This window comes from Rhea americana, unplaced genomic scaffold (assembly GCF_003343005.1).
Source record: "Rhea americana isolate MKP2758 unplaced genomic scaffold, rheAme1 scaffold_5, whole genome shotgun sequence".
Lineage (NCBI taxonomy): Eukaryota > Metazoa > Chordata > Aves > Rheiformes > Rheidae > Rhea > Rhea americana.
The window spans coordinates 154,106-167,168 of NW_028186645.1; the positions used below are offsets into that span (position 1 = coordinate 154,106).

Consider the following 13,063-nt stretch of genomic DNA (forward strand, 5'->3'; position numbering starts at 1 on the left):
CAAGGCAATATTGAAGAATATTCCTGTGATCCAAGGAACAAGATTTTATGCAGTGGATGCCACCCTTGTTTTCTCAATTACCCTATGAGTTTTCATGCTTTTATAAGGCTATTCTTTTGGAATCAATTCCTCTGCTGACAMATCAGGAGCAGTCACAATATGCAAGGAAAGACTATCAAAATTGACTGAAGTCATYTATGGAAAGAAATCTGCACTCTCGCTCCAGCAATTCTTGGTGCTCCTCCGAGTCTGATTTGAGAATGGCATCAAAAAAACAAGTCTAAAAGCCATTCCTTTTTCTGTAGTGGATATCTTCACCAAGTTTCAAAAGAAGTTTAAGAAATACATATATGAAAACATATCCTTCCTGATTTACCTATATACAAGGTGATTTTGTTCACTCAATTGCAYGAAAATTAAGCTAGAGAAAAAACAAACAGATGCTTTAGGAATTCATTGTATTCTTTGCTTAGAAAACTTGAAAAATAAAGTATGAACAGGTAAAACAGAAAAGTAAAATGTGAAATGTCAGTTTTTAAAATTATAAACACAGACCATTACGGTTAGCTGTCAGGAAAAAAAAATATCAATTTTCACCTGCTCTACTGCAGTGGCATAATGAATTGTGGCTTAGAAAAAAAAATGAAAAAAAAAAAACAAAACAGAAGATGACAATTATTCAGAATTATGTAATTAATGTTATGGCCTCACTCAAATACTATAAAGTATTTAGTCACTTTCTAATACCAGCAGAGAAAGATTCAGAAAAGGAAAATGAAAACCAGAAGAATAATTTCAGTATTCAACAATAAGAAAGCAAAAGTGTTAGGACTAAAACTTGGGGGGGGGGGGGAAAGAGTGGAAGGAGAGGAGCAGAGGACTTGTACCTACACAAGTGGGAGACAAGAAGCAAGCAAAGTCCTAAAGATGAGAGATATTCAGAAGTGTATTCCCCTAAATCTCTTTAAAAACGCGTAATTTTTATCATGGAACTGCCTAAAGATTACGAAGTGGAAATCACTTATCAGAAATACAGCTTTTCCCCCAGATTAAGCCATAACAGCTGTAGTTGCTAATAACAATAAACTCAGTAACACTTTCAGTGAACAGATCTACTGTCAGCTGAAGTCAAGCTGAAACTTCTRTCCCAATACAGCACTGCAAAACCATGAGTACATTCAACACTAGTTGAAGAGAATTATAACTCCCCACAAATCATTTGAGACTAACCATTGGACAGCCACTATATAAACCACTGCTTTATTTTTAAATTCCAGTTCCCATGCTAACCTAACATAAACAGTAATCTCTTCTAAAATACTAATCTGAGGCTTATAAAAAAGAAGTAAAGGCAACACAAATTTTGGGCTTTACTGTTTTCCGACGATGGAGAGTTAAACGTCAGTCTCAATGCCCAGCCTCACAAAGACATGATGAGGCAAGCAAAGATATGGTCAATAAAATACCGTTACAGTTTTTTCATTTCATTCTTTAATTTGCACACCTTTCAGTATGCATCCCCTTGATCTGTAAAGACATTACAATGGTTTTATACTGTGCAGCACTTTACTACTTTACTTTCTGATGCAATACAATTTGATACACTAGAAAAAAAAAGYGATGACATGCTAACTGTGCTGTAAAGGAGGTGGCAAGGAACATTTTAATTTCATCTGAAAATCTGTCAGGACAGTTTTGTCATCATAAACCCAGCTCCCTTCCTTTTTCACAGTACCATATACAATGCAATGTGAAAACCTTCCAGTTGAAGAGGATTAATACTGACATTTGAATTTTTCCAATGTRTAAGTAATATTGGCTTTAGTAACAGCCATACACGTCACCCTTTATGTTGTATGACATCTAGAACAGATTTACAGAACTCTTGTTCTCCCAACAGTTCAGCACACCAGTGGAGGCAAAAAAGTAGGAAAGAAAAATACTTACAGGAGCACAGTCAGTCGTTAGAACAAAAGAGAGCAGAAGCGAAGGCATACTATATACCATGCCTACTGTTTAGATTAATAGGAAGAGACCAGATAACTGGAACAGACGATGGCTGCTTCAGCGACCTTTAGTGTGCACAGTGCCATCCCTGAAAATGAATCTTAGAAGTGGATATGCTCAAAATACTCATCAAGAAAAGAGCGAGCAGGCAACTGACAGGCAGTTGACAGAGAACTAATGTCCTTGGTAAGGCTTAAAATTCTGTTGTTTCTCAGGTTGTGAGGGGGTGTTTTGTTTTGTTATTTAAACAGCCATTTGACCTGAATTTACATTTCCTTATCATTCTGTTCCTTTAATTAATGACTTCTATGGCACACTGTAGGTGCTGCAGAGTGGCTGCTTTAAACACATTTGAAATGTTAATTGAAAATGCTAACAGCTATATGCACTGTAATGAAAAAGCATAGTACCATGAGATTAATGAAATTCATCTGGAAGAAATATTAAATAATGAGAAATAACTCTGAGCAATTGTCAAATAGCTCTTTCCTGTAAGCACTCAGTTAACACTGGCTTTATTAGATAATCTTTTACTAGGGAAAGTCTTTAACTGTTTAAAACTCGCAGTAGAACAGCCTGATTCTTCCAGCATCTCAATGGCCTGAAAGTTTAGTTAGATGATAAAAGCAACGAAGTTATTTTTAGCACTCTACAGGCATAAAAATACAGCTCTAAACTGTGACCTACAGCTATGCACAGCCAAGCATCACATCATGCGACAGCCTTAACTTTAGCTAGAAGCACATCTATACTCGCTTCAGACTATCATTATTCATTTCACTACCAACAATACCTTGGGATGGATTAAGCAACAAGCCTCTCAAATTGTTGCCATCTTTTTTCAAATTGCTGCCAGCGGCAGAACACAATTGAGAGGTAGGAGACCTTAATGGACTTCGCAGAAAGTATCTGAGAGACCACGTTAGGTTAAATGGATTGCTTCCTCTCTCTGATGCACAAAATGAAAAAGAACTTTAAAAGTAGAAAAACTTAAGCTGTCATATTCAGTGCAGAAAGTCATTTTTCCAAAAACTGTTTGAGTAAATGAAAAAAAAATTCTTTCTTTCAGCAGTAGCCACAGCCTGGAAACAGGATATGCTAGAATAAGAGGTCTTCAAGCAAACTCACCTGAAACAACACTATTCACAGACAACTGCAAAGGTAATTTATGTTATTTTATTACAATTAGCATGTTTGTGTCTGCATGATTTGTAACAAACTGCAACTTAAAAGCCTACTCCATTAGTTCTGTTTCCAGAGGGTAAGTAAACAAAAATTTATTTAAAATAAGAAAAAAGCTACAAAAGTTTTAAAGAACTGAATATGGAATTCCACTACTTGACTTTATTTAATCATTTTTTAAATATAATGACTACTTCAAATTATATATTTTTAAATATCACATAACCAGGATGACAAAGTATTTTTGTGAGGATGTACTTTCAAACTTCTACCCCAGTCTATTTAATCAAGTAAATAGTTGTAGAAGTTAAATCTGAAAACAGGCATAAAATATCTATAAAGCGTAAGGCTTGTCAGATCTAATTTGGCTTGACGACAAACTATTTTTCCTCAAAGCTTAAAAATGCCACTTTTTGGATGGATGAAATGGTCAAAAAATGATCCCTACAAAACCACACAGTATCCTGGATCAGAAGTAGTTACAAAAACCCTGCTGAGGGAACTGAAATGGCACCTGAAAGAGCGTGAAAGATTAGTGCAAGAGATTGAAAATGAACAAAGAGTCCAGAAGACTGGTATGGATTACAACTGGCTGAAGAGCTACCAAAATCCTCAAGCCACAATTCCAGCTACTGAACAACGGCAGCTTGAAGTTCTCTGTTCACAGATCCAGCCCTGCCAAACAGGAACTGTTCTCAGCAGGTAATAATTTCATATTCCTGTAACTCTGAGTACTGTATCATATTTCTTATATCTAGTTCAAACTTACATTTGGCTCTGATCTTTCCTCTGAAATAAGAGTGACCAGCAAGTTGAATGTATTTTTATAGGTGCTTAGGAAATGACATCTTCACTGTATTACGTCATACACGGAAAAAGTTTAAGTGTTTTCCTGAACTAATCTCAAAACAAAGGAAGTCTCATGTGCTTGAACATGTTGCCTCTTAAAGCTTTCAGTTTATCCTCTATAGTTTTCCCCAATATTTATTGGGATATTAATCTAATAACCAAAATTCAAATTAAGGCATTAATGAAATGCACTGTTTTATACAGAAACTCAGTCTCACTATCCACAAGTCCTGAAGAAACTATGAAACAAGCCAAATAAGTGTTAAAAAAAATTGCCATTTTTTGGAAAAAAGAAATCCGTCTTACAAAGAAAAATTCTCCAGTGTCTGTATTTTAAATACATTTTCTAAGGGCATGTAGAAAGAACAGAAAAAGCCTGTGTGCCTTTTAAAGCCCAGAATATACCTAAGGGCAAAGTCAGTTTAAATCAAGTTACCCAGATGGCAGGAGAGAGGAGGGAGGGAAGAAGGGGGAAAGGGGGAGGAAAAGAGAAGGGGGGGGAAAGCAGTGCACCCAGTAACAGTAGCTTCCGTGCCTCTTAAGAGTTGGACCACATCCAGCACATTGTCCAAGCTCTTTCCTTTTTATAATATGGGGACCTGGGGGGGGGGGGGGAAGTGTGGCAGCAAGGAAATAAATGAGACCAAAATGCAGTCATTTCCTCCTCCCTCACACTCCCYCCTCCCTCCGCCAAGAGGGGAGAGGAAAAACAGAATAGTTTTCAGCACTGAGGATTAGATTTCAATTCTTGTTTGTTTCTAGATTTCGTGAAGTTTTGGCAGAAAATGATGTTTTACCTTGGGAAATAGTCTACATATTCAAGCAAGTTTTAAAAGATTTTCTTACTACCATTGAGAGAGAAAACCAACAAGAGCAGCTGGCAGATGCGTGGAATACAAAYTGCTCCGAACACTTCGGCCCACGTGGAGACAGTTCTAACAAATCGGACAAAGATGAAATCCCCACRGTTTCAAGCTATGTTGACAAAAATACACAAAGCATGTTTCCCACCTTCTCTCATAGAATCTGGAATCTACCGTATTACTATCCATCAAGTTAAGTTGGTTTGTGTGTCTTTCAAAAAGCTCCGCAGCTATCTGAATTCTTTTGGTGTGCTCRCTGCCCATAAACAAGAGAAGTGTGACATGCTCCCCTTTGCTCCAAGTTCACAAGTTAAAATCCTTGGTAATAGCCAGTATGCCTTCTACAAGCTTAAAATATGATACTCCTCCTCTTCTTATCAGTGTAGTTCCTTAAAGATGTTGTGTTCAAAGGAACCTTTTAACCAAAAACTTGCTGTAGACATTTTTTTGGGGGGTGGGGGGGGTAGGGAGGGAGAAGAGAAGAAGAACACATCATTATTTTTTAAACATATATATCTATATGGCTAAAAAACAAAAATGCTCCTGTATTTGTGTATGTGTATATATATAAATACATATGTATAAATATATACACACACACACACACACAGAGGGTACATATTTAAACAAGCTGCCCATATCTTAAATACGATCTTTTTGCAAAGTGTTAGACAAGAAGTCAGTATTTGTCACAGTTTTTATGTTCTAAGGCAACTTTATCCCGTGTAAGATAAATGCTTCAACTGATATCAACGATACCAAATTGATAAATAGGTTTTGGAGATTAACTGTTGTTTTTCAACACTAAGAACAAGTTCTAAGATGAAAGCAACATTAGAAGCTGTAAGATACTGCATGTACTGTTCCTAATGTTTTCTGATTTGTTCTCTACAGGCTTTAACTACGTTTAATAACTAGTTCTCTATCCTTGAAAAAGATTCCATAAATACWTTTATTTCAAAATACAGTTTGTACTTCATTTGACTCATTGGAAGTTATCCTGAAACCCAGATAGTGCACTTCAGCATTTTGATCAAATYAGACATCAGCAACCTATTAGCAAGTGAGTCAGTAGATCATTCTAGAAGCCAAGACCTGATCATCTTAAATTTGGGGGTATAAACTAAATGTCAAGTTTTTCTGTTGCAGTTTACAATTCTATCACTGTGGATTCATAATAAAGTTATACAAGACTGGTTGGATACGTAGCATCTATTGTCACAGCACGTAAGTTACAGCAGGAAAAATTAATACACACCAGAACCCACTTTACTGAATTTCCAAGTGGGCTCCCATCACCACAGGATACAAATTTTTGCATGCTTACTATACAGCTTCTCCATCTCCAGATCTTCTTTATTAGTCTGCTATACTACTACTAAAAAAAAAAAAAAAAAAAAAAAAAAGGCATCGCATTGCCCAGTTTGCAAAATGGGGCGTTTTGCAAACACAAACAAAAAATGTTTCCTGATATAGTCTTCCAATATAGCAAAGATGACATTTGGAGTTGGGCAAGTAGGTAACGAACAGAAGAACCAGAAGAGATTTCCCTCTTTTCCACAGTTTTATCCTCCACGCCAAGAAAGACTTTAGTTATAATGCAGCATGAACAGGGCAAAACAAACACTGTAGTATCTTCATAAAAGATAACAAAACTACTTTTTTMAAGTATTTGGAAAGCTTCTAAATCTAGAAAGCATTTCATGCAGAACAGTGAAGCACACAATACACAGAGAAGGCCTCAGAATTAATATTCTCGCATAAACCTAATTTACAAAGTACTACAAGTAGAATACTAGAGCAAATCAGTCTCCACAGGTTTACAATAAAAAAGTGCAGTTTTACTTTTTTTTTTAAAAAAAAAAAAGTAACAGCTGCCTCCACTTCTCCTAAACTGAATACACAAAACTTCACAAGCACATGCGAACTTTTTACACCTGCACTCAGAGTTGGCATAAACTCTTTGCCCTCCTTTTGTACAGCTGTCAGTTTGAGGATAATTAACAAGGGGGTTGATCTCAACCTCCCAGACCATATTGATGGTGGGACAGAAAGTGGCAGATTCTTCTCATGAAGTTCTAAAATGATCCAGAAATGGATCCCTACATGACAGCAGGAATGGTTTGAAAGAGAAGTTTCTCATCAACAAAGCTGTCCTAACTTGCAGTTAGGCTTCAAGTACTCTTTCCATGGAAAAGAGGGCAAAAAATGCCAAGCATATCAAAGACATTAGCAGAATTAATATTCCACCGAAAATTAACAACCACAAGGCTAGTTTTAGGAAGTAATTTTTATTTGGTCAACCATGCAAGACCTCTGCAATGGGAATTGACTTATATGAGTTTTTAAAAACAGATCTGCCTTCACACCTTTCTGTTAGAAAACAGCCCCCTCCTCCAAAATGTGTAGCTTCAAATTTGCTGTATCATAGTTTGGGGAAGGACTGCAAACAGGTGGACAGACACATAAGCACACTTACCTTTACAATTGTCAAAACAGAAAGATCACAACATGACCACAGGTATAACTTATACTGAAGTGAAATTTATGAAAAATAGATATGCAAATGCAGTCTTCAGAGCCCAGGAAGAAGTATCATCAACTAAAAAACTAGAGATGGAGATGTACATCTCCATGTAATGCTAAGGAAAAACATGTTTAAGGGTAGGTAAGCCTTTTCATATGTTTTACTGATGAAACAGATATTAAACCACTGTATCAGGTTCTAGTGTTTACATGGGGGTCTGAGCATAGAGCAAAGCGGGAACTGAAACATTTACAGGAAAAACGAAATTATCTAAAAAGGTTGAGAAAATGCCTTCCACTAAGACGTTTCTAATGTCTAATTTTTCATGAATAAAATAAATTTTCATGTCTAATTTTAGAAATTAGAATGAGAGGTAATTTTACAGAATACTTTCATCAAATGGAAGTGCTATGTACATCTTAAGTTAAAAAGCGAAGAAAAACCTAGAAAGAACAAAGCTGTAAATGCATCCAAATTTAAATAGGAGAAAATTAGACACGTTCTAAGGAAGTCTACTAGCCTTCCTGTAACATGCTATGAAGAGAATCTGCACCTCAGTGTGCCAGCTAAGACCAGCTATTTTTCTGAAAGTTATGCTTACACTGTATATTTCAACAACATCAGACAGCAGTATCATCACTGCAGGCCAGTAACTGTTTCTCTGCTGAAGATCATTCCCTGAGAACTCACCTCAAAGAACTGTTTCTTTAAGTGCTTTCTACTTTAACCTAGATGATTTGCACAAGGTGATCTCAAACCATTCCTTATGTTAACTCAGCAGTTATTTTTTGAGTTGATTTAGGAATTGGCTTACAAAAACCATTCCAGTCACAGAAAGGTGAATGGCAATAATTTCAAAGGACAACAAAGCCTCCCCCCTGCACAGGTGTTAGTGAACTGCTTTCCATGCTTTTAGTAAAAACACCATGACCAACAACAGCAAAGGCTAACCCAATAAAAGCTAGAAATCAGAGAATATTATCTTGTCTATACTTGAGCCTTTTGAATGTTTAAATTTAAAATGCAATTGTTTTTTAAACACAGGAGGATTTAAGGGCCCGAATTTCTTTTCATTCAGTTAACAACCTATTTAAGGATCAAAATTCCAAAAAGAAATTCTTCTGAGAATTATTCCCATCCCCTAACAAGCTCTTTTACTAATGCTGCAATACTAGAGGTAGTTCATTTAAAAAGATAAACTTAAAAGCATTAAAAGAAAATGACGCATCATTGGTGGCTGAAGTGAATGCATTCTGCATTTCTTTTTGAGAGACACGTAAAGGCTTTATGATCCAACTAAATAGTCTGGGTAATTTTTCTTTTTAAAAAGAGACAACTAAAGTCTCTTATTACCATTACAAATTTGGTATTATTCCTACAGATTTCTTGCATGTAAACTTAGSCAAGAAAAGTGGGAAGAAAAGTCTTTATCAATAATCAGATACAGAATCAGGCCTGAATAATGAAAAGGTGATAAACATAACCTTTTGGCAAACTTCAAATAACTTTGGTTTTGATTTTCCCATGAAATGAGTCAGAATTTTAGAATGGAAAAAAAGGATTAATAGAGTACTCTGCTACAAGCAATCTCAACAAAAGAAAACAACTTTTGCTTTTTCTTTTTTAATCTCTTCCTTAAAAAGTCAGTAAATAAAACCAAGCATTTCCTTCTGAATCAAAGCCTCTTCAAAATTCTTCAAGTTTTTAAAAGGTTATTTAAAATCTATATTGCATTCAAGTTCCTAGAACTGTAAAACAGAAATACATACAGAAACAAAATACAGGCTAAACRAAAGGACCTTCGTACAGAAATCCATTTCATGGCAGCACACAGATGTGCCTGGGATCCATACTCAGAGACTTCAAATGTATACCTAGGGAAAAGCAACTTCTGTCCAAGAAAGTCTTATGTGAGTATTCATATGTGTGTTACAGGTTTCACTGATGAACTAGTATTAGCATTTTTCCTTTAAAGCAACTGCTTGGTGTAACCATTATTCTACCAGAATTAGCAGACACCAAAATTGTTTCTTTTGAGCATGTCAGTAAAGCAAGATAGACTATTAACATACTGATCCTCTTTGTTCAGTCATGGAACATCACTGATAATTACATTCTGAAAAAGTTTATGAAAGTGTTGAATGGATCTATTCATATGGAAGAGGCTTTAAAAACACAGGAATGAGGATCAGACACCTAACTGCTACAAGCACAAGGGAAGCTGAAAGCAGCACTTTGTGCCTTGATGAGAAAGGCAGAACATCTACCATATGTAACATCACCCCTCTTGGCTGCTGGAAAACTGCTGGCTGGAAGGGAACATTACAGGAAGAAAGAGAAAACAGATACGAAATAATCAGGTTTTTTACAGGTTTGTAGCATAATTTACAAAATACTATTTTGCAGAGATSTGGTAAACTACCAAATTAAGTTTCAGTTACAAAGTAAGTAACACCCAATAATTAAATATATTTGCTTATAAACTGTACTACAAATTGAAGCTGTATCTACTCAAAAGAGAAGCACTGAGCTACAAAWCATGTATGAAACACAAACTGGTGAAATAATCTACTGTAATGAGTTACTCAAAAATCAACCACCGACAGCAATGAGATACTTATAAGGGCCTGCCCCCCCCCMMAAAAAAAACACTCAAGCGAGTGTTGCTTAGAGTTGATTCAATAATTAAATATATAAAACACAGTCTGTGAGAGTACAATTTTCTGGTGAGCAAATACTCCTGAGCATCATTTGTTTATCATTATACCACTGGGCAAAACTCTTTAGCCATACACCTCAAGCTAGACCAAGTTTCTTCTAATGGAAGCCCTCAACTATCAGAATTTGCCAGAATTGCACACCAGCACTAAAGCACTCCAAAGAAACCAAATCATATATACAATATATCTAGTGAGGATCAAGATGATACAGAAGAGTAGTAAAGCAGATCAAAAAACCCAAGAACTGAAACGCAAGCRGCATCTCCCCACCAAGCGCGGAGGCCCCAGCCCAGAGGAGCCGCACTCCACACTCACTCCGCGGCCCTTAACGGCTCCCGGGCAGCAGGAGCGCTGTGCGGGGCGCCGGCCTCGGCCTTGCCGCCCAGGAACTCGGCGGCGGGCACGGCTTTGCCGATGGTGAACCAGTCGTTGATCTGGTCCAGGGTGAGCTTCCGCAGCATGATGGCGACGACGACACCACCGCGGCTGCGGCCCGGCCTCGCCGCTGCCCGTTCCCGCCTCGGCCAAGCCCCGCCCCGGCACGTGACCCATCGGCGCGCAGAGGCGACCGGAGCTACGCCTGGCGCTAAACGCGCCCGCGACGCCAGGGAGCTCGGCGGCGTGCGCTGGGCGGGGGGGCACTGCGCAGGCGCGGCGCCCGCGCGCAGGGTGCGCTCCCCCTCCCGCGCTGCAGGGGGCGCTGCGCGGCAGCGGCGCCGCCTCCTCCGCAGCCGCCGCGTCGCTCGTTGGCGCTTCCCTTCCCAGCGTACCCCGCGGCGGCGGCGCAGGCGCTTCCCCGCTCGGTGACCTTCGCTGCCGGCGCGCGCGCTCCTGCCGTTAACGGTGGGTCTCGGCCCAGCGGCGTCTGGGCGGGGCAGGGCAGGGCGGCTTGCCGCGGCGCGGCCGTTACCTGAGGCGGGCATCGCGCAGAGGGGTCTCGGGGTGGGCCGCGGCCGCGGGGGAGGGCAGCGGTGCTCGGGCTGTGCCGTTACCTGCCTCCCCGCGGTACGGCAGGGGCTGCGGGCCGCAGGGGCGCCGCGGCTGGTCGTGGTGGCGGGGGGAAGGCGTGAATGAGCCCTTGGGATGAGAGGAAGCGACTAGTGCGCTGCTCCGAGCGGGTTTCGGAGCAAAGGCTGCAATAGCGCCGTGCTCTGCGACTCGGATCTGCCGTGACCCCGTTGAGGCCTTGGGGGAAGGTCTTTGCTGGGAGTTAGCTGCGTGTTAACAGGAATGGGCATGGCTCATGCTGTGCGTTTTGCTTGCTCGAGGGACGGGGTGGGAAAGCCCTTCCCTCCTTTTTAGTCTCCTTGTTTGCACAGGTTTTCCTGAGTGTCTTACAGTATTCTTCCTAAGCTCTAAGCACCAGAAATCTTCCCCCTTTCAGTGTTCTTGATAGCATTGGTAGCAGGCACCACAGCACTGTCTGAGGAAAYCTGCCTGCGGCAATAAATCTGATTAAAATGTCTCTCTGTAGGCAAGTAGAATGTGGATTGGTCTGTATTTGTACTTTCATCTCCATTGAGATGCTTTCATTCTTTAGGAAACATCTTTTTTGCAGAAGTTTTGACATTGACTATGCTTGTGCCCTTTCTTCCTGCTTGCCAAAGAATGSTTTACATCTAGCAATAGATAACGAGTGAGAGTTTACCTCATAGAAGTTTACGGATCTGCTTTTCCTTCTCATGACTTTTTAGTTGCTATATACTGTTCGTGTCTGAATGTGGCAGACTTCTGTGGATTGTATTAGGTTAGGTGAAGTGCTTTGTGTCTGCAGTGGAACACAGTATAACTTGGTATATTACGATGYAATGTGGTACAAATGTATGTGAATATATTTAAAAATAAAACTTGTCCTTGTATATACATAAAATGTATCTAATTGTCCCTGTTTGCTTTGCCTGCCAAAGCTGGATGCAAAGAATAAAGTACWTTGATAGGCCTATTGCTCTGGGGTATATTTTAAAGATAATTTTTGTGATAAATCATGAATTTCATAACTTAATACCATGTTTTCCTATAACGAGTAGAAATTACAGTGTTGGAAGAGAAACCTTAGCTATGAGGAAAGGCGGGGAAGAAATTTGGTAGCATAAGGACTGCTACTCTTTCCTCCTGAGGGAGACTTGAACAGAAAAAAAGCTATCACTGATAGAGTGATAGAGAGTAAGAACCTAGCTATTGTGGCTCCGTAAATGTTCCTGGACTCATCATTGAAGCCTTTCCTYAGCTGTAATTTATTTGTTTTTCTCTTGTGTTAGCACCTGAATTGTAACCTAATCTCTGAATTTTCATTATTTTGGTTGGAATAAATACCTTTGTCCTGCARGTTTTGGAATATTTTAGTCATTAAGCTGCTGTTATGTGTATATATATGTATATCAGATAAGAATATAGTTTCAAAACTCACCATTGCAAAACTTCTTATGACTTTCAGATGTTGCAGAGCATGGTTCCAAAGTCAGTCAGAGCCATGAAATTCTATTTCACTACCGTTTATCAAGAAATATGGGTTGGCGTAGCATTAACAGCTTATGTCTATTACAAAATTTCATATGGTGGTAAGTTACTATAGTCCTCATTAGAAAAGTTTTAATTAGTCTTCATTACAAATCCTGGTTTATAGATAAGAATGTCCTTAACATTTAAAAATAATTCACTGAAAATATTCAGCAAATAAGACATCACACTCTCGCTTAATGCCAAGTCTTTGCCACAGAAGTTTGCACATGCTAAATGTAGATTACCCGAACAAAAATATCATTAAGATACCAATGTAACTGTGTCTACATTATGAAYGGTAGGTAATGTAGGAGTTGTTTAAAACTCAAATAACTAACTTGCAGTATATTGACAGCTTTTCCTGTAGATCAATCCTGAATCAATGTAAGGCCTTTTTAATTATTTTTGAACTATAA

At 38.8% G+C, this 13,063-nt stretch overlaps 3 protein-coding genes across 4 annotated transcripts in view; 2 read left to right on the forward strand and 1 right to left on the reverse strand.

Moving 5' to 3' along the window:
• TDRD9 (tudor domain containing 9) overlaps positions 1 to 10,609 on the reverse strand; it is a 71,641-nt gene extending 61,032 nt beyond the window's left edge. The window contains exon 1 of the mRNA XM_085317351.1: positions 10,464 to 10,609. Coding sequence (XP_085173477.1) covers positions 10,464 to 10,609 — 146 coding nt within the window. The remainder of the gene's footprint in view (positions 1 to 10,463) is intronic.
• RD3L (RD3 like) lies at positions 2,153 to 5,355 on the forward strand. Of its 2 annotated transcripts, none has more exons than XM_085317353.1 (4): positions 2,153 to 2,193; positions 3,077 to 3,168; positions 3,586 to 3,891; positions 4,801 to 5,355. In XM_085317353.1, exons 3-4 carry the CDS (start codon positions 3,593 to 3,595, stop codon positions 5,096 to 5,098), a joined length of 597 nt encoding a protein of 198 aa, XP_085173479.1. In that variant the 5' UTR covers positions 2,153 to 2,193; positions 3,077 to 3,168; positions 3,586 to 3,592; the 3' UTR covers positions 5,099 to 5,355. The 2 variants fall into 2 exon arrangements, with proteins under 2 accessions (XP_085173479.1, XP_085173478.1); XM_085317352.1 differs by lacking the exon at positions 2,153 to 2,193 and adding an exon at positions 2,717 to 2,883.
• Positions 10,610 to 10,882: 273 nt separating the features above from the next.
• Positions 10,883 to 13,063, forward strand: part of ATP5MJ (ATP synthase membrane subunit j) — a 4,116-nt gene continuing 1,935 nt past the window's right edge. The window contains exons 1-2 of the mRNA XM_085317354.1: positions 10,883 to 10,991; positions 12,583 to 12,706. Coding sequence (XP_085173480.1) covers positions 12,583 to 12,706 — 124 coding nt within the window. The 5' untranslated portion in view covers positions 10,883 to 10,991. The remainder of the gene's footprint in view (positions 10,992 to 12,582; positions 12,707 to 13,063) is intronic.